This window comes from Eptatretus burgeri, chromosome 8 (assembly GCF_056783735.1).
Source record: "Eptatretus burgeri isolate ZD-2024b chromosome 8, Ebu_testis_v1, whole genome shotgun sequence".
Lineage (NCBI taxonomy): Eukaryota > Metazoa > Chordata > Myxini > Myxiniformes > Myxinidae > Eptatretus > Eptatretus burgeri.
This window is the reverse complement of record NC_140968.1, coordinates 58,361,667-58,386,666: the sequence shown is the minus strand read 5'-3', so window position 1 is coordinate 58,386,666 and position 25,000 is coordinate 58,361,667. Positions and strand designations below refer to the sequence as shown.

General features: G+C 43.3%; 1 protein-coding gene across 1 annotated transcript in view; it reads right to left on the bottom strand.

Moving 5' to 3' along the window:
• Positions 1–25,000, bottom strand: part of LOC147021817 (receptor tyrosine-protein kinase erbB-4-like) — a 504,112-nt gene that overhangs the window by 285,194 nt on the left and 193,918 nt on the right. Inside the window, exon 3 of the mRNA XM_085892208.1 lies at positions 20,018–20,204. Coding sequence (XP_085748334.1) covers positions 20,018–20,204 — 187 coding nt within the window. The remainder of the gene's footprint in view (positions 1–20,017; positions 20,205–25,000) is intronic.

The window sequence follows — 25,000 nt, the reverse complement described above, 5'->3', positions numbered from 1 at the left end:
ATGTCATTTAATAGATAGACAGAGTTGATGTCGAATGGTGTTTTAAGTTTACATTCCGTGCATCATTTTCTCCAATGCCCTCGACTCAGGGAGAAGTTGTTAATCACAGCCACCACCATCCACCCACACCCACCCCAGGTCCCCGTCAAAACTGCGTCAACCACCATATTTTTGAATTAAAGAAAAAGATCCCCGTGATTGAATCTTCCAAGCTTTTGGTTTTGGAAACGAAAATCTGCAATGCACATACGGACGGATGCACAACCAGATAGGGAACCCCAAAACATAATACCGTTGGTGCCTTCGGCTGCGGAGGCAAAAGGAAAAATAAATACAAATGGAAGGCACAATGTCGTTTCAGAAAAGAGAAAAAACCCCAGATATCTCGAATTAAATGTGAATTTGATTATACACAATTAAAAACTAAACACCAATCAATGACTGTACGATCTTGACTGCCGAAATGTTCCAAAAACAAGGCATCTTATTCAAATACAGGTGACCCTTGTATAGCACGTGTTCTGATTATGTGTTTTCGCTCCAGTGAGGATGTAATTTAACAACAACAACAACAACAACAACAGCGCAACATCATTCTGAGCGAGTCGTTCATGCTCTGTCATCCTGTGCAAGTCATTCATGCTCCATCATCCTGTGCGAGTCATTCATGCCCCATCATCCTTTGCGAGTCATTCATGCCCCATCATCCTGTGCAAGTCATTCATGCCCCATCATCTGTGCGAGTCATTCATGCCCCATCATCCTGTGCGAGTCATTCATGCCCCGTCAACCTGTGTGAGTCATTCGTGCTCAATCATCCTGTGCGAGTCATTTGTGCCCATCATACAGTGTGAGTCATTCATGCCCCATCATCCTGTGTGAGTCATTTGTGCCCATCATACTGTGTGAGTCATTCGTGCCCAGTCATCCTGTGTTAGTCATTTGTGCCCGTCATCCTGTGCGAGTCATTCATGCCCCATCAACCTGTGTGAGTCATTCGTGCCCTGTCATCCTGTGCGAGTCATTCGTGCTCCATCATCCTGTGCGAGTCATTCATGCCCCATCATCCTGTGCGAGTCATTTGTGCCCATCATACTGTGCGAGTCATTTGTGCCCAGTCATCCTGTGTGAGTCATTTGTGCCCGTCATCCTGTGTGAGTCATTCATGCCCCATCAACCTGTGTGAGCCATTCGTGCCCTGTCATCCTGTGCGAGTCATTCATGCTCCATCATACTGTGCGAGTCATTCATGCCCCGTCATCCTGTGCGAGTCGTTCATGCTCTATCATCCTGTGCGAGTCATTCATGCTCCATCATCCTGTGCGAGTCATTCTTGCTCCATCATACTGTGCGAGTCATTCATGCCCTGTCATCCTGTGCGAGTCATTTGTGCCCATCATACTATGCGAGTCATTCGTGCCCCGTCATCCTTTGTGAGTCATTTGTGCCCGTCATCCTGTGCGAGTCATTCATTCCCCGTCATCCTGTGCGAGTCATTCATTCCCCGTCATCCTGTGTGAGTCATTCATGCCCCATCATCCTGTGTGAGTCATTCGTGCCCCATCATCCTGTGCGAGTCATTTGTGCCCGTCATCCTGTGCGAGTCATTCATGCCCCGTCAACCTGTGTGAGTCATTCGTGCCCTGTCATCCAGTGCGAGTCCTTCGTGCTCCATCATCCTGTGCGAGTCATTCGTGCTCCATCATCCTGTGGAAGTCATTCGTTCCCCGTCATCCTGTGCGAGTCATTCATGCTCTATCATCCTGTGCGAGTCATTCATGCCCCGTCAACCTGTGTGAGTCATTCGTGCTCCATCATCCTGTGCGAGTCATTTGTGCCCATCATACTGTGTGAGTCATTCATGCCCCATCATCCTGTGCGAGTCATTTGTGCCCATCATACTGTGCGAGTCATTCATGCCCCGTCATCCTGTGTGAGTTATTCATGCCCCGTCAACCTGTGTGAGTCATTCGTGCTCTGTCATCCTGTGCGAGTCATTTCTGCCCATCATACTGTGCGAGTCATCCATGCCCCCATCATCCTGTGTGAGTCATTTGTGCCGGTAATCCTGTGCGAGTCATTTGTGCTCCATCATTCTGAGTGAATCGTTCATGCTCCATCATTGTGAGTGAGTCGTTTGGTCTCTGTCATTCTGAGTGAGTAATTTTTTTCTCGGTCATTCTGAGCAAGTCGTTCACTCACAGTGGCCGAAACTATGGCTGCAAAGCATCTAACAAGCGAGCGGCATTGGAGATAATGATCAAGTGAAGAAGAAGTCAAGAAAGTCTCATTCATTGGAGGTGAAATTAAAAGTTTCAGATCAGTTTCATAGAGGTGAGCATAGCATTGATATCCAGACAGATGGGACTTCCTGATTCCACAGTGAGAACCATCCATTATAATCGTGGTAAAATCTGGAAGAGTGCTCAAACAACAACGAATCTCAGTGTTAGCAGAACTGCAATATATTGGCCTGATGCTTTTGAGAAAATGGTGAAGATGCTGACCACATAGATATAGCATCAGAACCAACAGAACATGCCCTTGTCTGGAATGGACATGCAAGGGAAGGCAAGGAGTTTGTATGGCGATCTCACCAAAGATATCAATGATCCAGTGCCTTTTGCTGCCAGTCATGGGTGCTTTGAGCATCTCAAGAGTCGCCATGTGTTCCACAATCTCAAGTTCACTGGGGAAGCTGCTGCCAAAAAAATTCCAGCTGTCTTCAAATCAGTGATTGTGGATAGAGGTTACACACCAAGCCAGATGTTTAACCTCGATGAAACAGCACTTTATTCGAAACACATGCCCAGCCACATTTTCATCTCCACAAACTCTGGCCTGAAACAGTGATTGAGTTTGGAGGTTTCACAGAGGCTGAAGTCAGCAAAGCCAGGCACAGATTCTGGAGATGGCCTTGCACATTCAAGTAATTCTCGTCCTGCTTACAGGGGAATTCGCACATTGTGTTCATCCAAGCCCATCCTTCGGTGTACTGCAGTTAGAGCAGAGGGTGGTCGGCTCTTGGCAGAGGAGTCCAAAGTGCAGGCCCGCTGGCCCGGTTACTTTGAAAGGTTGTACCAGGCTGACCCACCAGCTGTTTAGTTGGACGTCAGGGGTGTTACAATCCCTGTTGCTGACCCTCCAATCAACTGTTGTCCACCTTCGCTTGTGGAAACACAGGCTGGGGTGAACCGGTTGAAATGGGGTAAAGCTCCAGGGATCTGTGGCATATACACTTTTACACCTCAACTCCCTGAACAGCTGAGCTCTGCCCTTAAACCTGGCCCTGCAACTCTGGTGAATGGTATCCAGTATCTCTTGGGAGACAAAGTTTTTCTTCGCCTGATGGTGGGTTCAAATAAATCCACTGGTAACATTAAGGATGTTGGTTTTGCAGGCACTCCACAACTCTTCAAAAATCCCCAAAACATCCAGACGCCCTCCTTCCCCCCTCCCCCACAAATCCCCACTCAGCCTGTTCACAAACTCTTCAGCTGCCCACTCATCCTTGAGCTTGCCAACATCCAGCCTAGGCTGGGATGGTACCATTCTCCTAGATTTAAGCTGCAACTTCAGAGTTGCTCCAACAAGCCTGTGGTCGGTATTGTGGAACTGAGCACTATGGTAGACCCTGCAGTTCTGGACCATCCTCCAGCGACCATCAATGAGCACATTATCAATCTCCTTTGCCACACCGCCAGTGTTGGAACACCAAGTCCAGTGATTAGCCTGTGGGCGCCAAAACCATGAACAAGCCACCCTAAGGCCACAACTTCTTGCAAAGTCAAGGAACTTAGTGCTATTCTAGTTCACAGTTCCAGACCCATTGGGACCTACACTTGTCTTATCACCATCCCTATCAGTTCCAATCAATGCATTGAAATACACCAAGAGGAGAAGAGTATCTTTCTTGGCGCACTGATCAACCACAAACTCGAGCGTGGCATGGAATGTCTCCTTCACAGTGAGATCACTCGCCTCAAGTCAGAGCATATGCAGAGACCAGAGAAATGGCACCCAAGGAATGACAAATCCTCAGTCTCATAATCCATTCGTTGACTGGTGTTACCTCAATTATCATGGGAGTCAGCTTATTGGACACAGCTATTGCAACTCCCTGGGCATGGGAACCATCAGTGACCAGACAAGTAGTTGTTCGGTCTCCAAATATCAGAGAGTGCTGCAATACTGATGTCCAAACACTGAAGCTCAGATGATAACAAAGACAGGTGATCTTAGGGATGGGACATTCGAGACAACCACCGGAAGGACTGCATCAAGTTAACCCGAGGAGACTGGCGTGATGTGGATGATGCCTCAGCACCACCCCAACACACACCAACGCAATCCGACCCAGGAAGGTCACTGCATGCTTTTCCTCCTATCGTCAAAGAATGGGGGTCCCAAAGGCTTTGCCCCAATCCCATCATCTGATGAGCTACCCTGCGAAGGGCAGCTGCACAGGAGGTGCTCTCACAGAGTGGTTTTAAGTTTTCTTTGCGTTTTTTAAGTGTTTTGTGAAATGAAGTGTTTTACTGGGATCGGTGTGCAAATCCTGCTGCCATCCTCCTAGAACGAGGTACCCAACTTCAGGAGGATGTCCACAGACACATTTGGGCACCAGATATCGACAGCCATTGGGTCACAAGAAGCTCCTCTGCCCTTTTACAGGTTTTCCTTTTCATCCTACTCAGTGTCCATATCCATACACCCTCCTCATCAGGAAACCTGGTGGGGGAGACGATTTAGTCGCCAACAACCCGACCATGATACAGGTTGGTACAGGTTGACATGGTACCTGGAGCAAGTCACAGATCTGCTCCGGCCTGACATGATAATATGTTGTAAGGCTCTTTAACATGAGGAGAGTAATTACTATTCTGTGCAATAATCGCTCACTCCTGTCAGGCAGCAAACGTCAGGAAGCAAATCAGTAGCAACAATAACTGGAATAAAAGGAGCGAAAACGAGGCAAAAAGAAAAAAAACCGGAGGGGAAGCACACTCGACCATCACAGGTAGGTCCGACCTCACCCAGTTGACAAATTAAACGATTCATCACAGCAGGATAAGGTTTGGGACTGACTAATATTCTCAAACTTGTACTAAATGTAGCATGCTATGAAGTTTTTTTTTTTATGATAACTTTTCCTCACTATGTGTTTAATTCAATTGAAAATTAAGAAGCAAAAAAACATTGCAGAAGTTGGTGGAAATGTTTTCTTATAAAAACAATCAAACCCTCTTATCTGCTCCAATACGGTAATTCCTCATGAAGGAATGTGTGAAGTGATGTGTCATTGAACTCAACCTTTCAGGGAGTTTAGACTTGTGCAAGTTTAAATATTTGGTCATACTCAACTCCCAATTATTTAATGGCCCCAACTAAAATATTCCCACATTAAAGATCTACAGAATCAAAAAATTATGGTTGCTTGAATGAATAGCTTTTGCTTCAATTAACATTTAATCATTGTTCTTTCCTTGAATAAATATCTTGAAAAGGAGAGGTTAGTGTTTTATGGTGTCATTTTACACTCGATTGGCCCCACCCGAAAAATAAAAAACAGTGATCATACATGAAACACGCCATGTCAACTCGACCTCAGGTTCATACATCAGCAGTCTTAAAGCACTTTCTACACAATAATTCTGACTATCGTCGTAATCTGGGGATTCTTGATCAGCAAATTCTTCGTCAAATTCACTTTCTGACAAATCTGAAGCGAGTTGTGCACCTATTATCAATTGCATGCTGAATTTTTCCCTTGATTACATCATGGCAGTGTTCTGGAAATTGTGTGGTCCGTTCCCACTGGGCTTGTTTTTCTAACCAACACCATAAAATTATTGGAATTAAAAACCACATTCAGTTCTTTGTTTATTACACAAAATCAATATAATCACATCAAAAAAAATTATTATTTATTCTGCTTCTGTGGACCTTTAATGAAGGGATGGCTGGGAAAGCTTTTGGTCCAGGTCTTTCACAAAATGGGTGGCAAGCCCTGACGTTTGAATAAAGATAGCAGGAATTTGTCATTTGTTCAGGGTGCCGGTTTTAACTTGCCTAAAGGCCCAGTCACATCTTGACGTTTTAGCCAGCAATGGCAACGTATCAAAATGTATGTAAAACGCTGGCTTACGCTGAACTTTTGATGTTTTTGTTTTTTAAAGATTCTGACGTATTCAGAACGAGTTGGTCGTATGCATAACATATTAGTAACGGACACAGAACGTTTCCTGGTCTTATAGATAACTTATACCAACGAATGCTTAGACTGTTGTCGGCGTTCACAACCTATGCCCAACGATAGTCTAACTTATGCATAGCGCGCTGCACGTATCGCCGACGACCACATGGCGTAGCCTATTAAAAGGCTGTCGCACAATGATTCAAATCATAACCGCCGGAGAAATGGAAGTGTCAACATCGCAGTCACACCTTGGCGATCTTGCCAGCGTATGCCGACCTCTGAAAAATGCGTCTAAAATGCTGGCGCACGTCGAATACGGTATGGGTAAGTTTGGTATACGTGAATAGAACGCTAAAGTACGCTATCATACCTTGTAGTAAGTGGAGTACGTCTTGAAATTTTAAACGTGTTTAATATTTTACGACGTACTTGCCGTATGCCTCACACGTTCCGCAATGATGGGAATAAGTTGTACGCACGATATGCGATCGTTGGCACACGTCGCCAAAAGTTTCTTGTAAGTTACTCATAAGTCGAAACACGTCAAGGTAATGGTTAGCGTCAGTGTTCCAGACTCCCTGGTTTTTTTTTTTTTTCTTCGGTATGACGGTGATGTTGACACTTCGATTTCTAGTGCGGTTATAATATAATAGAATTAATAGGCTGCCGCTCAACGATTAAAATCATAACCGTACTAGAAATCGAAGTGTCAACATCACCGTCATACCGAAGAAAAAAAAAAAAAAAAAAAAAAACAGGGAGTCTGGAACACTGACGCTAACCATTAACTTGACGTGTTTCGACTTATGAGTAACTTACAAGTAACATGTGTGGACGTGTGTCAACGATCACGTAACGTGCCTACAACACGTTACTCATAGGTTAGAAATAACTTTTGGGTATGCTAAACATTACCTCGACGTGTTTCGACTTATGATTAACTAACAAGTAACGTGTATCGATGTGTGTCAACGATCGCATAACGTGCCTACAACTTATGGCCAGAGTAGCGGAACTTGTGAGTCATACGCTAGCATAAGTCGTAAAATTTCAAGCATGCAAAAATTTGAGGACAACCGCAAAGTACAACGATGAAAGCCAGCGTACTACGACGTATGGCAGTGTTTTTCAGTGTGCTGTCAATGTTTCCAAAACTTATCCATAACGTATTCGACGTGTCAGTGTTTTAGACAAATTTTTCAAAAATCGGCATAAGCTGGCTAAAACGTCAAGGTGTAACTGGGCCTTTATCTTTGTGAAAGACACCGATAGATCTTTCACATTCACCACCTAAAGGCCCGGTCACACATTTAGCCAACGTATGCCGATTTTTGAATTTTTTTTCTAAAACGCTGGCACACGTTGAATAATTTATGGGTAAGTTTTGATAACATTGAGAGCACGCTGAAAAACACTGCCATACGTCGTTGTACGTTGGCTTTAAACGTTGTACTTTTTGGTTGTCCTCAAATTTTTTCATGCTTGAAATTTCACGACGTATGCCGGCGTATGACTCACACGTTCCGCTACGCTGGCCACAAGTTGTATGCACGGTCTGCGATCGTTGACAGACGTCAACACATGCTACTTGTAAGTTAATCATAAGTTGAGACACGCCGACGTAATGTTTAGCGTACCCGAAACTTATTTCTAACCTATGATTAACGTGTTGTTGGTACGTTACGCGATCGTTGCCACACATCGACAGACGTTACTTTTAAGTTACTCATAGGCTGAAAGACGTTGGTATAATGGATCATCCTTGCGTCAGCGTCCACGGCCACGGCCAGGACACTTATTTGCAGCATTCTTCAAACTTTTCTTCGGCATGACGAGGATGTTCACACTTCGATGTCTAGCTTGGCTATGATTCCGATTGTCCATTGGCAGCGTCTATTTAAAATAGTCGAGTTTGAGCGTTTTAACACGTTCAGAAGAAACGCTTCAAATTTCCAAACCCCAGCGTCAAAAAACAAAGGCGAGTGACAGCAATTTAAATCGTTCATTGTAAACAATGAAAATAGTTGAGTGGTACCGTTTAAAAGTCGTTGAGTGTAAAAAAAATCCAATTGTTGAGCGCAAGCGTCTACTTTCAATAGTGGAGATGCAGCCATTTAAATCGTTGAGTTTATCATTTAAATTGTTAAATCGTTAAACGCAAGGACGATCCATCATAACCCACACCCTCCCCCTCACACTCACCTACTACTGCCAACATGAACAAACTACTACTAATACTAATACTAATACTGATACTGATACTGATACTGTTACTGCTGACATGGACATCGACTCAAAAAGGACTTGAAAACACTGTTGGGTTCCCCTTTTATGAGCAGCATTTTTATATACCAATTCCCAAAACCGCTGGGAACACGTCTTTATATGGCAGTTGTAAGCTAGAAACACGTTAATTTATTTTTTTTGTCGACCGGAAGACGTCATTGGAATACGTCTACATACGTCGATGTGTGTTGGGACTACGTAAAGAATTAGTTCAAAGCATGTCAAACATAAGTTAGAAATAAGTTTCGCGTAAAAAAGACATTACCGCGACGTGTTTCGACTTATGAGTAGCTTATAAGTAGCCTTTGTGGACGTGTGTAAGCGTCCACATATCGTGTGTAAAACTTATCCCCATCGCATGCGGAACGCGTGTCATACGCCGAGTACGTCCTAAAATTTTGAACATGTTTAAAATTTATTGACGTATTCTACTTACTACGACGTATGATAGCGTACTTTAGCGTTGTACTCACGTATACCAAACTTACTCATACCGTATTTGACGTGCCCCAACGTTTTAGACACATTTTTCTTAGGTCGGCATACGCTGGCAAGATCGCCAAGGTGTGACCGCGATGTTGTCACTTCCATTTCTACGGCAGTTATGATTCGAATCGTTGTGCGTCAGCCTCTTAATAGGCTACGTCACGACATCGTCGGCGATGCGTGCAACGCGCTATGCCTAAGTTAGACTATCGTTGGGCATCGGTTGTGTAGCCCGACAACAGGTTCAGCATTCGTTGGTATAAGTTATCTATAACACAACGGAACGTTCTGTGTCCGTTACCAATGCGTTATACATAAGACCAAGTCGCTATGAATACATCCGAATCTTTAAAAAAAAAACATCAAAAGTTCAATGTAAGCCAGCGTTTTACATACATTTTAATACGTTGCCATCGCTGGCTAAAACGTCAAGGTGTGACCGGGCCCTAATGCTCGAAGATGGTCTCCCACCAAGCTTAAAATCCATGTTGTGATTAAATGTCCTGCCTGTGAAGCACCAGTCAGTTTATAGTTGAGTCAGGAATCAAACCCAGACAGGCAGATCAAAGCTTCCTCTGCACTACCTTGTCAGACAAGTCTTTTCCATTCTCGTGGAGTTTAAATGTGTGGAAAGATTCTAACCCGAAGTAGTTTTGTTTCGGCAAAGCATTGCTAACGTGTTATTTTCATTTGAGATAATTCAGCCTTGCAAAAGAGAAAGTATTTATGGAAATTATAATGCAACAACAATGTAACCATTTTAAGTGTGACATTCCAGTTGTTTTTATTTTTAGGCTGCATGCCAAAGCTAAAGGCAATCGAGAACCCAGGGATCAAAATCAATCTGTGAAAATGGTACATGTCCCAACAACATTTGAGGACACAAATCCACATGGGTTGGATGACTCAAATTTTCAGCACTGTTGGGCGATGAACAAAGGTTTTAAATACATTGTTATTGTCCGAAGGAAAAGATGCGGAAGCATGTATGACAAGTGAATTTGGCAATAAAAACATGAAAAAAAAACTAGAAGGGCACTCGGTGGAGCACATACCTCCATCACACAATGTCTGATCTCGTAGAACATATCGGGCCCAATACATTTTTGAAATATCATGCTATATATCGTTTTTGGCTCCATCTCCAATGGTGAAGAATCACTTAAAAAATTATCGTATCCGGATCTGGATTCGGATCTTCACCAAAATCGAATCATTTCATCCTTGTCAGACACCCAACATGTCCACCAAGTTTCAGCCGAATCTGTCACAAAAATATTTGAGATATCATGCTACACATCGTTTTGATGAGAGCCAAAAATGGGCCTGGGGTAATACTAAGTGTCGGGCTCCTTTCGATTTGATTTTTATTTTTATTAACAACCTATAACGTAGGGTTTTGCATATTCGTCCTAAGAAACGCATGCCATGTTTAAGGGAAATTGGGGTGTTATTCACTTTTTCCTATATGAGGATTCGTTTCTTATCCCATTTCATCCGGATGAGGCGTGGCCAACACTCCTGTGTTCATTTATGTCATCATCACCGCAATTGTGATCATGAAAATTGTTCTCACAGTAGTATATTTTATGAGGGATGGTGCCACTGACCATGGCAATTGCATGCCGAGGAATCATCATGAGTGGCTTGGAGAGAGAGACAAAATAAAGTTGCTCCAGGTGTTTTATCATCACAAGCAATCATTATATGAAATTTAAAAAACTGATGGAATAGTTACGGCCGAGGGGCTCCGATAAGGTCTTCCTCCCCCACCACTCTCGGCGTGCCTGTTTGCATCAAGTCCTTCTCAAGACTGTGCAGAGTCAGTATTCCATGAATAGCATCTAGTTACATTTGTAATTAGATGCCGTGCAATGAACAAATCAGACAAATTCATTTTACGTGCATGTTAAACGGGCCATAACGTGTCATTGAGGAATTATTTGTTGCAATAGGTCAATAAATTTCTTTACATGCTACATATGAAAATATTTTTACATTTTATAACGACCAAACTTGTACTGAAATTGCTGCTCCAAAAGACCAAGTTCAATGAAAAGCGACTGTTGAGTTTGAACCGTTGACACGGTTTCAGAAAAGTGATAACTTGCATACCATGCAGCCCTGCAAGTATGCACTTCATCAATGTGCAGCTATGAATCGTGGCCCACAGAGTCCCACTAGAGATTTAATGATGACTTATTGAATATTCCACACATACACTGCAGTATCAAGTGACACGTGTTCTTAACACCACAGTTGGCACTGTGACAACAATCTCGAACCAAAAGCACAATTTCTCTCACAACCAATCCGCCTGCAAGACCCATCACCGGCAACTCTCATTGGAAACACTCCTCTCTTGTCCACCAACGCTCGAACTTGCTCTGTCTTCCAGTTGATTATCCCATGACGTGCTAGAAAAAGTCCATAATTGTCATTCACATAACTGCAACCAACACAAAAAGTGGTGAACAACTAAATAATATAATAAATATCTCTGGTGGGATCTCCCAGACTCCAGATTAATGATTCATAATGGTATTTATCTGCACCCTCCTAGGCATTTTGTGTTCTGACAAAACTAACACCATTAACTAATGCGAAACAGTTATATGACAGCAATTTTCATAAAGTGTCAATGGCAGTGCCAATCACATAATCCTTGAACTTCGCTGCTCTTCACATCTTCGAACAAATGATGCATGTCACCTTCCGACCAATGGTCACCATTGCAGTGTCTTCCCTGGATCTCACATTCTCTGTCTCATTGAAGGCTAAATCAGAGCTTGCCATCACATCAACTGCATCACTGCAGGGAAGCTCCCCATCAGCAAATGCACTATCCGACTTTGTCGGTGGGGCTTCCACCAGCATTTCCTCCTGTGCGTCACCGTTTTCTGCAGTAACAGCCTTGTCAGGTGCCTCATCAGCTGGGTTATCAGTGGGCTGGGGATCATGGTAGGCATGCTCCATCCACGAGTACTTTATTTGCTCATGGTAACTGACAACATGTTGGTGTGCACCACCTTGGGCTAGGATCGGGCAGAGACCTGATTCGGAATCTCGTGTCAGAGAGGCGATCCATCACCATGTGTTGCTCAACAACTTGCATGACTGACCATTCTTACAGCTATACCTTGTCGTCTCTATTTGAGGTGGCTTGACTCATCTTCATGTTGTAACGATGTTTAATGACTTCCACAGAGAACATCAGGTTTTCCCGATACTGGTAATGTACCTCTTCGGCCTGTCATCAAGTTCCCTCCCACAGGCTGGAGCATCTTCGGTTCGTCCATCAAGTGGTTTCCCTATTCAGCTGGTCAACCGGGAGGTACAGCTCATAGCTGGTGATCAGCTTCACTGGTGTGTATCTGGTGGACTTGTACTCGGTAGATTGGGAAGCCATCATCAAGACTTGCAGTTTTTGGTCCCATTCCATCCATCTCTCGACACAGTACTGTACTTTGCCAATTCCTATGCAAAGGTCCACTTGAACTTTTCCACAATGTGCCATCGGACCATGACCAGAGGTGGGGGGGAGTAGGGGTGGTTATCATCTTATGAATCTCCTTCACCACATGGCAATCAAAGTTCCTACCTTGGTCTCAGTGCAGCTCGTCGCAGCCTGAACTGGCTGAATCACTGGTCCACTGACACCTTGGTGACAATGACTGCTTCCTGATTGGGATTGGTGTATGCTTCCAGAAACTTTGTCACTAGTCCATGGTAACACAGATTGAGCAGTTCCCAGCAGTGGTGAGTGGCAGTGGTTCAGCTATGTCAATTGCAACTCTCTCAATATGTCCTTTCTTGGAAAAGCGGGTGTTGCAGGATTGACAACACTTTTCTATGTCCTGTCTCATACTGACCCAGTAGAACTGTTACCACAGATGATTGCGAGTCTTCTTTGCACCCAGGTATAAACTGGCAATGTTGTCATGTGCCTCTGCCAGGATGTCAGGCCTCATCTTCCCAGTTAGCACCATCTGTCAGGACATGGTGAGGTTGTCTTCAGACTCCCACAGTCACTGGATCAATCTGTAATGCAGCCATAGAGTGTCTCACTGTGCCCAGTAGTTATTGGTCGTGGGACTTCTGGCTGAGACCTTCTCCCAGACTGATTTCACTGGGCTCTCCTGCATGGAATGGATGATGTGCTGCAGGTCCTTCTCTTCCAGCTGTAACTGCTGAATCATGAGCTTTCTGACATGGTGGTCCAGTGGAACTTACTACGAAACTCCTCCTTCCTACATCAGGGCTGGCATCCCTCTTCACATGGCCGATGACAGAGGCTGTCTACATGACCATGAGCTCTCCTTAGCCTATACAGCATCTCAAAGATGTGCATACCCATCTTCCCAATCCAGTGGTCCAGCTGTTCTTCCAGATTCTTCAGCATCTTCTTCAAAAGCAGTGGCACATGATCAGTCCTGATCATCATTTTAACCCTATACAGGTATGCACGAAAATGCTCCAGGCTGTCCTTGATAGATAACAGCAGTTTCCGCATCAAAAAATAGTTCCTCTCTTGTGCAGCACTGAGGCTCTGACTAAAGTATGTGAGCATCTGCTCCTTGCCATCCTTATTCAGAGAAATAAATTCCCCCATGCCATGGTGGCTCACATTACAGTCGACAATGTAGAGCTGACCGAGATCTGGAAATGGAGGAACAGGGGTTCTGACCAAAGGCCACCTGACACCCCTTCAACCATGTGAATTATCGGCCCTTCTTCATCAGGTTGAACTATGGTGCAGCAATCGAGGCAAAGTCTCAGAATAACTACCTGCAATAGGAGCAGAGCCCCATGACACTTCAAATATCACTAATGGAGCTAGGCACTGGACATTTCTTCACAGCTACAACCTTTTCCTGGATCTATGCAAACCCCGTGCTCACCTAAGACATGTCCAGGTATTGCACTTCCTTCTGGAATAGGTGGCACATCTTTGGACTCTGCTTCAGCCATGCCGTTTGGAACCTACCAAAGACTTCAGCCAACCTTGAAAGTTCATGCTTGATTGTTTGCCCAAATACAATAATGTCGTCAAAGTCGACCATAACCACTCGGATGCACTTGTCAGCTGAGTCAACCAAAGTTCTTCCCACCATCAGTCCTTCTGGAGGCTTTCACTGTGAATCACCCTCCACTCAGCTGTGCTGTGCCTCCATGGCTCACCAGGTTGCACTTTGCTGTCTTACCACTGGTCTGGTTGACTCCTCAGAAGTTTAGCTGAAAGTGGAAGATGGTTGCGGGCTCCTACTTGACATCAGACATCTGTGTTGCCTGGATTCCTCGCAGCTGCTTATAAACTGCTTCCACTTCAAACACAGTCCATTTTTCTGGCTTTTTCAGCTCGGCTGCTGTGTATTTCTGCAGTTGCCGCATCTTGCCATCGGTTCCATCGATCTTCTGCTGCAAGCACCAAATATGCCAGTGCACAGCGCTGCTCTAGGATGACACTTTTTTCTTGCATGCCAGCATATTTCTCCCCTAGTTCCTCCTGGACCTGCCAGATTGCCTCTGCCTGCTGCAAGATGCAGACACCTCGATCCACCTGAAGTTGCTGCAAATGTTGTGATTACTGTTGTGCATGCTCCTCTGCAATGTGCTCTACTTGCTGTGACTATTGTTGCTGTTGTTGTGACTGTTGTTGTCATTGCTGCTGTATAACTTGCACAAAGTTCATCAAGATGGCAAGACACTTCCTTTCTTGTATTTCTTCACCTCCCCAACAAACTTCTTCTGAGGCTTTTCCGCCTGTCTGTATTTTCTCCTTTCTTTCCTTTACATTGGTTTAAAAAAAAAATCCTATCAGAATGGCATCCCACTTCTGACTCTAAATGTTAAGAATTCCAGTCCAGAACATTCCCGGTATGGAATTAATGACAATTGATTGATTATTCCACCACGCCAGCCATATCGATATTCAGTATCAAGTGACGCTCACTCTTAACTGCATCGTTGGCACAGTAACAAGCTCAAACCAGAAGCATAATTTCATTCAAAACCCATCTGACCACAAAACCCCACACACTACACTTCCGCTGAGAGCCCTTGCTTGGGACAGCCGGGCCCACTCTCAAAACCACTACCCACACTCGTACTTCCACAGTCTTCCTGTCAATCATTCCACCATGAGCTAGAAAAAAGACATCATTCTCTTTCAAACAACTGTGAACAACACAAAAGTCGTGTGCAACTAAATCTGAAAAAATGAAATCTCTCATCTCCTGACGAATTAATTATTAATGTAGGGATCTCCTGGTCTCCTGAATAATTAATTATTCATGCAGGCATTCCAGTGCCATACTCTTGACAGAGCATCAATGTTGCTGAAGCAGTATCCTGGAATGAGTTAAGCCTCGGCCACACCAAACAATTTATCCCAAGGCAACGCGAGTTGATGGTCCTGGGATAACCGTAGAAAATCGTGGAAAGTTGATGTGGCTACGATGCACCATGCCACACCAACTGATGCCAAAGGACTGGTCTTTGTGGGTTTCACCATGAAAACCAAGAATGCAAGCAATGATTGGTCCCTCGGGTGCATGTCTAAAGTCGAGTAGCAACCGTCAAAATTCAATAACAAAAGAAGAACTAAATTGCACGAGTAAAATCTCACCGGAAGAAGTGTCTTGCAATTTTGGTGGTTTTGCTAGTTAGGCGGAGGTGAAGACATTGGAATGATAATGGGGAGCTTTGGATGCATCAGTGGCTTCTGCAGCATGCATACTTTAGTTTTAAAAATAAAGTTTGCATAAGCGTTGGACGTGTCACAGGTTTTTCCTGCAAAAGCAGAATCAGCTCATCCTCACATCTTTCAGTTAAGAAATTCACCATTTGGTTCTGAAAGAAAGCCTGAAGCAGTGCTACTCTCTGATTGGTTCAGCAGGAGTACATTCATCCAGTCATGTGATGAGGGCATCCACAACAAAGGGTAAATACCAATGGCAACCAACGAAGATTAATATGTTCAATTGATCTTTCTAAGCTCAAGTCTGAACTCTCAAACCTCTCTCCCTCCTCCAAATCCTGCTGGTGTCTAATAAAATCTGTTTCTGGTGGATGTTTCCCCCTGTATCCCCTCCCTTACCTCAAGTGGCCACACTGCTGATACCGCACGTGAAAAGACTGAATGCCTAAACTTGGTGTTCGCATAAAAATCTTGCGTCCAAAACCCATCGCTTTCTGTACCCACATTACCCAGTCACACTCAACTGTCCCTGGACTCTGTGTCCTTTTCTTCTGACAAAGTGGAGAGTTTGCTGTCAAACCTCGACTCAGATTCTGCAACCGGTCCAGACGGCATCAGCCCACGTGTCCAAAAACCTGCTCCTCTGCTCTTTCTCACCCTCTCTCTGTTATATTCACCGTCTCATTTGCTCAAGGTCATCTGAAATCTGCTTGGAAATCAGCAAACTTTACTGCTCTGCACAAAAAAGGTGCAAAAACAGATCCCTGCAACTACAGAACAATCAGCCTTCTCCCAATCATCAGAAAGGATACGGAATCCTTCATCGTTTCAGACATTAAATCCTTCCTCTTCTTCAATAGCTTGATTACCGATCATCAATTTGGTTTCAGAGCAGGTCACTCTACCCTGGATATGCTGCTTCTGCTCTCCCAACAATGGGTGGAGGTACTCAATGCCAGACATGAAATCAGAGCCATATCCCTCGACATATCACATGCATTTGACACAGTCTTACACCCTTCCCTACTCACCAAACTCTCTTCCCATGGTATCCAAGGCCACCTCCACCCGTGGCTCGAAGACTTCCTCTCCTGTCACAGCCAAGGTGTGGAGTTCTTTCATGGCACAGTGTGGAGTAAATGGAGTTCTTTCATCCCCTCTTCTTGTCCAGGCTGTTGTTCCTCAAAGCAGCATTCTGGGCCCTGTTCTTTTTGTGGTTTTCATCAATGATCTCTCTGACTCTCTGGTAAAACCTCTTTGTCTCTTTGCTGATGACTCCACCCTCTGCCGTACCATCTGTCATCTCTCAAACTGGCAAGCAGCAGCTTCTTCGCTCTCTGCAGATCTTGGTAAAATCGCAAACTGGTCCAACATGTGGAGCATCTCTTTCAATCATGACAAATCTCACACTCTCACTATGTCTCTCCAAAAGGACCATTTGGAAACACCCCCATCTACTTTCACAACAATCCTCTGGAAGAAGTCCTTTCTTTGAAGCTTCTGGGTCTCACGATCTGCCATGATCTTTTCTGGGAAAGCCACATTCCCAACGTGGCCTCCAAAGCTCGTCGCCGACTGGGAATCCTCCATTGTGTAAAGTCCTTCTTTGGCTCACCTGAGCCCCTGACCACATACAAAGCTTTCGTCCACAGCATGATGGAGTAATGCTCCCTCCTCTGGGCTGGTGCTCCTGCCTCTCACCTTTCTGGGCTTCACACAGTGGAAACCAAGGAATTTCGGATCATTGGCATCTCCCCCGATGAGGCTGAGTCTTTGGGCCTCTCACTCTCTCACCGCAGGCAGGTCGTTGGTCTTTGTATACCCCACCATCTCCTCTCCGGGCTCACCCCTCCTGCTCTGTCTGCGATTTGTCCCCACCATATTTCCACAGGGCGCTCAAGGTCTGCCAACAACCCCCTTCTGGAAAAACTACCAAAATCACGAATCACTGCTCACCTTCACTCTTAAATTCCCCTTTTTCCCACCTTTGGAATAAACTCCCTCACTCTGTTCAATCCCATTCTTCCCTCCAGGCCTTCAAAACAGCTGTTCACACCACCTCTTATCATCCCCCATCCAAATCCTCGATCTTTTCTACCCTCATTAATCCACCCCAAACCCACCTCCTGCAAATTCCCTGCTTTCCTTCCTGAAAGTTCCTGTAGTGTCCATCTTGTATACCCCATGTTCCCTGTCCCATCCCTCTCCCTTACATAGATCTCCTAATGTCTCTGTTCCCCACTGTTTTGTCCTTCCCATGCCCCTTTTGTCTCATATCCCCCTTGCTGTGCATTGTGTGTTAGTTCTCCTATGAGCCTTGACAAGGTATACCACATATATATATATATATATATATATATATATATATATATATATATATATATATATATGTGCAGTATTTATATGTATATTCATACATAGAAATATATTGGTTTGAGGGGGCCTGACACGATATGACGCAACACAATTTCAAATGACCAGGTGTCCCACACCAACCAATTATTGATGACAACACCATTGAGTTAGATCACATCAAAAGAAATCAGTTGATGTGGCCTCGGTTTTATCCATTAATCCTTTGGGATCATACTCTGTGCAGAGTGTTGGTGCTACCTAAGCAGTCTCCTTGGCTATTGAACACAACCCTGGATGTGTCTCTACTCCGACACAGGATACCAGCAAGCTGGCACTGATTTTGCCAACCTCGGAAGGATGATAGGTATATTCAACTCCACCTGGTATTAATTCAACTGCCAAGTGGGATTTAAACTCAGGATCCTCGGATCCCAAGCCCACAAACCTAACCATTAAGCCAACACCAGGCATCTATCCCAAGCCCACCACCCTAACCATTAAGCCAACACCAGACATCTATCCCAAGCTCACCACCATAACTATAAGCAAACACCACACATCTATCCCAAGCTCACCACCATAACTATTAAGCCAACACCAGACATCTAGGCGTTATGCTGGGTAGTTTGCTGGTGCAGTTTGAGCAGTCAGTTTGGACAGAAATTTAGAGCATGTTCATGAAACCAGTGATAACACACCAACTCTTAGCAAAAGACACCATGGCATATTTAATGTCTGCCAACAGCAAGTGATGGCAGATGAGTAATCTGGATTCACCTCCTTTTCCTTTCAATAGATGGTTGCACACATTGATGAATTGCCCTGGATGTGAAACACCAGGGTGACAGCTCACAGCTGGGTGAAGTTTTGATCTTAGGCTAGACACCTCAACGGTGAGTGGGCATACCTCTAAGCTATTTGAACAGGTCAATAGCATATTCGGAGCTGCCAAAGCAGTCGTATGGAAAGCAACATACAGGTCATTTATTTTGCCTTCTCAGTTGGATTTTGCAACAATAATTTGCAATTCGGCCAGTGTCCTGGCCAACTCTTGTGAAAATGTTTTGCTGGGATATTTGAAGTGGGCTCACATATGCTGGGGTTCTATCTATCCAAAATGTTGGAGAACTGTTTTCAACGACCTCCCTGCAAAGTATCGGATGGCACGTTATCGTCGGATCTTATTTGATCGGAAACTAAACTTATAAAAGGCAACTTGAAGGTAAAAGCACTACATTTTAACTCTCCCTTAGAAATACACACTCTTGTAGAATAAAATTAATTCATAATATGTGGTAATGAAACTATAGGGCAAAGCATCAAAACGAGAAATAACTTGGAAGATGCTTAATGCGAGTCATGCTGAAAACTGCAGGAAAATTACATTTTGTAACTGGAACAGCACACAGAAGAGCGCATACCTCCACCATGCTGAATCGTTTAGGTTTTGTATTCCACTCATAGGCTGGATCTGCATCCACACCTTAACTGAAATATAATTGGCTTGTTCATGTCACTGAGCCAACTCATCCACCAAGTTTTGTTATAACCAATTCACATCGTTTTGAAATACCATGCCATATGTATTTCAAATATTGGCCCAAATCATGTTTCATGTTATCATGTTGTTGTCCCAAAATCTCTCAATGGTGAAGGATTACTGAAATAATTAGAGTAGCCGGATCCGAATTTTTTTACCAAAATCTAATCGTCACAAGCCCAACCTGTCCACAAAGTTTCATCCTAATCCGCCAATAGGTTTTTCAGGTATCTTGTTCACAAACAGACAAACTTACAAACAGGGGTAAAAACATAATCTCCATCCATCTCCAGTTAGTATGATGTATCATTTTTTAATCCACTGAAAACATGCTTATTAATAGTGGCATATGTAAAAACTCTATATTTCAAAATGCAAGGAGCATGGTAAAAGACAACCTTTAACCACGAAGATCTGTGTTTAATTACCCCGATGTTTAGGGGGGTCCTACCGGTGAGACTAGTTAATCGTAGCTCCTTCACACCGTTGGGCCCATGCTTGCGATAGTTCAGCAGCACACTTAGGGCATATTTTTCTTCGTGCAGCTTGGAACCACGGATGATGCGAAGGTTATCGAGGGGTACGTAATCAATCTCGTTGATGCCAATGAGGACATAGCCCGACACCTCTCGGATTGACTGCAGACATGGTGAATAGTAAGAGGGTGGGGTGAAAGCAGGGAGAAAAAGAGAACTGTCATGTGCAGTTTCCCGTGACCAATCTCAGCACGGGTCAGCATTTGTGATTATTCCACAGAGATGGCACGCGGTAATTACAAGCAAAATCTGCATTTTTCCTCCGCATGGCTGGGAATATCACTGATGCATATATGGATGTTTGTGTGCTCTGTGGCATGAGAAGAAAAGCAAACACAAAAAGTCAATTATAGGCATATATGCACACATTAAATCTTTGATTACATTTATTTCATCAATGTATACAGTATATAGCATCGACGTTGAACCGAGCTGAATTGGATTACGATACACAACTGAAGCTGCCGTTGAAGCGCACGATTAAAGTATGCATGCCACTCTTTGAAGGAAACATAAAGCTGGCTATCCTGTCATGTCATTAAAGATTATATGGGTTTTATTTAATTGGAAAAAAAATCCAGACCTTTTTCCAGGTACCCTGGCCAAAGTAGAAATTTCCTTTTTAAGTTGAACAAATTTTTTGCACACTTTTGTTTCATAATAATCCTTATGGTTTTCTCATTGCCACTGCCAGCAGTCCCATGATGCTCCATGATTGGAACTTTCAGTAAGAGAAAAAAAAATCTGATCAGAATATCCTCCTCTAAAATTTCCACATGGTGTATTTTTTTTTTTGTCCATCGGTGTTCGAGGATTACTATAGCTGCATTTATTATGCCAATACTCATTTGCCGTCTGATGGGTAAAATATTTTATCGCAATATTTTTCATAATTATGCTGATCAATATTACAGTATCACCATAAAAAGACTTTCTTATCATGAAACTTTTCAAAGCCAATCTAATTTTTCATTCTTGTCAACACAATTTATCTTCATTATACAATGAGGCTAGAGGGGGTACCGGATGCTGTCTGGGCAGATGAGCATTTCCCGGCGGGGGTTTCAGGACGTGTTGGACATTGAAAATCTATGGAGTTATTGGCCATGGTCATTACTTTTTGCCTGCGGACTGGCAGCAGCACTGTCTGTCCCGACATCCCAATATACACTATATAGCAGCCTTTGGTGGCCTCAAAACGACCTTCAAAACCAAGTTGTGAGAGCTTAAAACCTTGCCCACATTCTGAAGTACCAACACCCAAAATTTGGGGCCTCTCAGTGCTCCGGTTCGGCTGTGAAGGAGTAACGTACAAACGCACAAACTTTTAAAAAGATTTATAGGATAATATAAATATTTGCAGCTTGGAATATTTTCATTGCATTCACTGAGTTTTCTTTAAAATGCACACTCAAACATCTCAACACTTTGAAAGCTCACATATATCAAATATCTCAATATTATTACTCCGTAACAAACTGCACAAAGGAATAGAGAGTAAACCATCCAGCATATAGTGTCTGACATTGGAAGGACAGCTGTCACTTATCAAAACAATCAATACCACACATAATAGCTTTTGAATTGAAGCTGAGCAGAATATAACAACCCTCACGATTTGGAGACTAATGATAGTTTGATTATGGAAAGTGGAAAGTAAAACTGATGCACTACTACTCCATAATTATTTGAGCGATGGGGAGAAGTTTCATTTTTGCAATTGATGAGGATTTCCCTTTGCTGTAAAAAATGTTTTGGGTATCAAAATCATCATCCCTTCTCCAATATCTATCAACGTGATCACAGGTTGATTTTGTCAAAAAAAAAAAACACTTCAACAGAAACTCTAGTTTCTACCTTTCAGACTTCTTTGTTTCAAAAAGCACCTGCCTTTCGGAACTGCAAGGACAATTCATTTTCTCAACCAAATATTGAAAGAGTTACACGAACAGTCGTGGGAAAGAAAGTGAAGAGACGTTTTCGCTCTGAACCGATCTTCAAAGCAAGAGAGAGGTCTCTCTTGCTCTCTTTTGTTTTGAAGACAGGTTCATTCCTGAAACGCCTCTTCATCTTCCCATGGTGTTTCACATAGCTCTCTAAACATTTCATCATCATCATGCACCATGATCAACACAGCGCATCGGTTCTGCTGTGGCAGATTCTTGATTAAGGTTACAATTCTGGATGGGTCACCACTCTGGCACAGGATACTTGATCAAGTGTGAAGGAAGGGGTACCGGCCAGAGCTCACCTAATCTTCGTGAAGGACACCATGGGAACTTTAACATCCACTAATGAATGCTGGCAGGCGAGATGCCCAATTTAACGTCCATCTGAGGGACAGCACGAACTTTGATACCTCACCCTCTATGTGAAACACCAGGATGACAGTTTGTAGTTGAATTGAGATCCAAAACCAGGCAAGACAGCTCAGCGGCGAATGTGCATACCTCTAGGCTATCCTGCCAGTCCTCTCAACATTTGGTCGAGATTATTAATTGTCCTTGTTTTTATGCCGACAACTGATGATAACATTTATAAAGACTAGTTTTCCATTGTGTTTACAGAAATGTAGGTGTCCAAAAAATGACAACACAATGAGTAGCCAAGACACATTACAGCAGTGACTCCATCTCTTCCAGCATGAATGAAACTTTTTCTTGCAACTTTGTTATTCATTTTTCTGTTTCCTGACACATGCTACAAAATCTTCTCATCAGTTGCATTCAGAAAGTGTGCAACCTTAAATGATTGCACCTTTTTCAAGCAAATAAAAAATGCTGCATAGATCGGCACAGTGAGCAACATAACCATGAAAATACATTTGTTATTACCGCCGCTACCAAAGGTGAAGGAAGTGATGTGCTCACCCGTTTTAGTCTGTTTGATTGTTAATTGCCGGAATCCTTCTGATTTCGGCAATTATGTTGGTCGGTTGTGTGTGTCATTCTGTGTGTCTGTCTGTCTGTCTGTCTGTTTGTTTGTGTGTTTGTTTACCCTGGAGCAGCCACACCGTTTCAGCGATCATGACCAAACTGGGTACAGACGTCGGCCATGGTCCAACTTAGACACTTGTCGTTTTGGTGAATCTAGGTCAAAGGTCAAGGTCAAGGTCACCGAAAAATCGAAATTCTTATTTTCGCAATAACGTCCGCAAAAATGGTCGTATCGACTTCAAACCAAATCCAAAATGTGCATCTTCCAATTCTGCATCCAACCATATGTCTTAATTGGGGTGTCACACCAACACCCTTCCTAGCGGTCGGGGGTCGAATGTCAGGGGGGTCAGGTCAAAAATTTCAAATTGCGATAAAAACGCCATTTCAAGTCCGATTGACTTCCAAGTTATGATCATGACCAAAGTAAGTGCTATAACTCATTAAACAGTCGCACTATTGACTTATAAGAAACAAATTGATTTCCAGGCTTTTGATTTTTTCAGAGATTATGGAGATATGACAAAGTTATTCCAGCAATTCCTTGCTCAACGAGCAATTTCATTTGTTTGTTTGTGTGCAGGATATCTCAAAAAGTTGTCGATGGATCTGAATGAAATTTGGTGGGCAGGTTGGGTGCATGACAAGGAGGAAGTGATTAGATTTTTGTGAATATCTGGATCCAGATCTGACTATGAGAATTATTAAAGTGATTCTTCACCATTGAGAGATAAGGCCAAAAACGATATAGTACTGTGTAGTATTATATTTCAAAAATGTATTGGGCACGATATGTTCTCGTGGATCAGGTATTGCTTGGTAGAAGTATGTGCTCTACCAAATGCAACTTCTAATTAGGTATAAAATACCAAGATTGGAGTTAGATTTATATCACTGTTGGAGTAAGCAGAGGAGAGTTAAGAAAACAACTCGGCAAGCCAAAAGGGAGTACGAAAATGATATGGCTAAGAATATTAAGCTTAATACCAAGGCATTCTTCAAGTAGGTTTCAAAACCATGAATCTTTGCATGCATAGTAAGGGAACTCCAAGGTAGTACATGAGTGAAAACTGGGTGTTTGGTTTAATTTTAACACCCCTTTTGTTGATGATTAATGGCCTTATTTAATTATCCTTTCTCAAGGCTCCTCCTTGGTCACCTTGCTGTCCCTCACTGGGGTCCTAATTCACTGTTTTTTTTTTTGGTCTTCTCAACAATGCCTTGACTTGGAACAGGCCACAACGTTTTCTTAGCAATAAAGTTTTTGTTTCACTTTCCTCATTAAAATTGTCAAATACCTGATCATCATACCAACAAGTCGCTGCATACTTTACAATGCTTATAAATGCCCAGAGACGCCAAAATTCATGGTTTTATTTCATTTCCACGCATTCCATAACCTCAAAATTTTTTTCGTCTCAGCCGAATTTAAAAATATAAACTTCTTTATCCACTTCAGCAGCAGTACGGACTGCTAAAAAAGTGTTCATTTGTCCAATTCCAACATTTCTTGGGCGTCTCCAGGTGCATGGGTTTATATGACCGATCAGCGATCACTATTCGCTTGTTAAGCCAGCAGTTCCTTATCAACAGTTTCATTGGAGTGCTTGCTTGGGTGCTTCAGCCATTTGGAGAGGACTCTACAATATTGGAACCGTCACTGAATATGTCGATCGACTTGAAAAAGTTCAGGGTCCATTCATCTGGGTTTGGCCCCGCGCTGCCTCGGGTGGTGTGTCGGGCGGTGGTTCGCTCGCTGATAATTAATGTGTAATTTCATTTTACACCACGTTTCCCCTTTTGGCTGATCTTCTTTCATGATATGAACCATCACTTCGGCAGAGAGAGATGCACGTAAAATTTATCTTTTTTTAAAGTTTCTTCAACCGTTTTTTTTTTGGAATGCTTGCTTCAGTGCTTATACCACTTGTTGAGTGCTCTACAAGCTTCAATCTCTCCAAG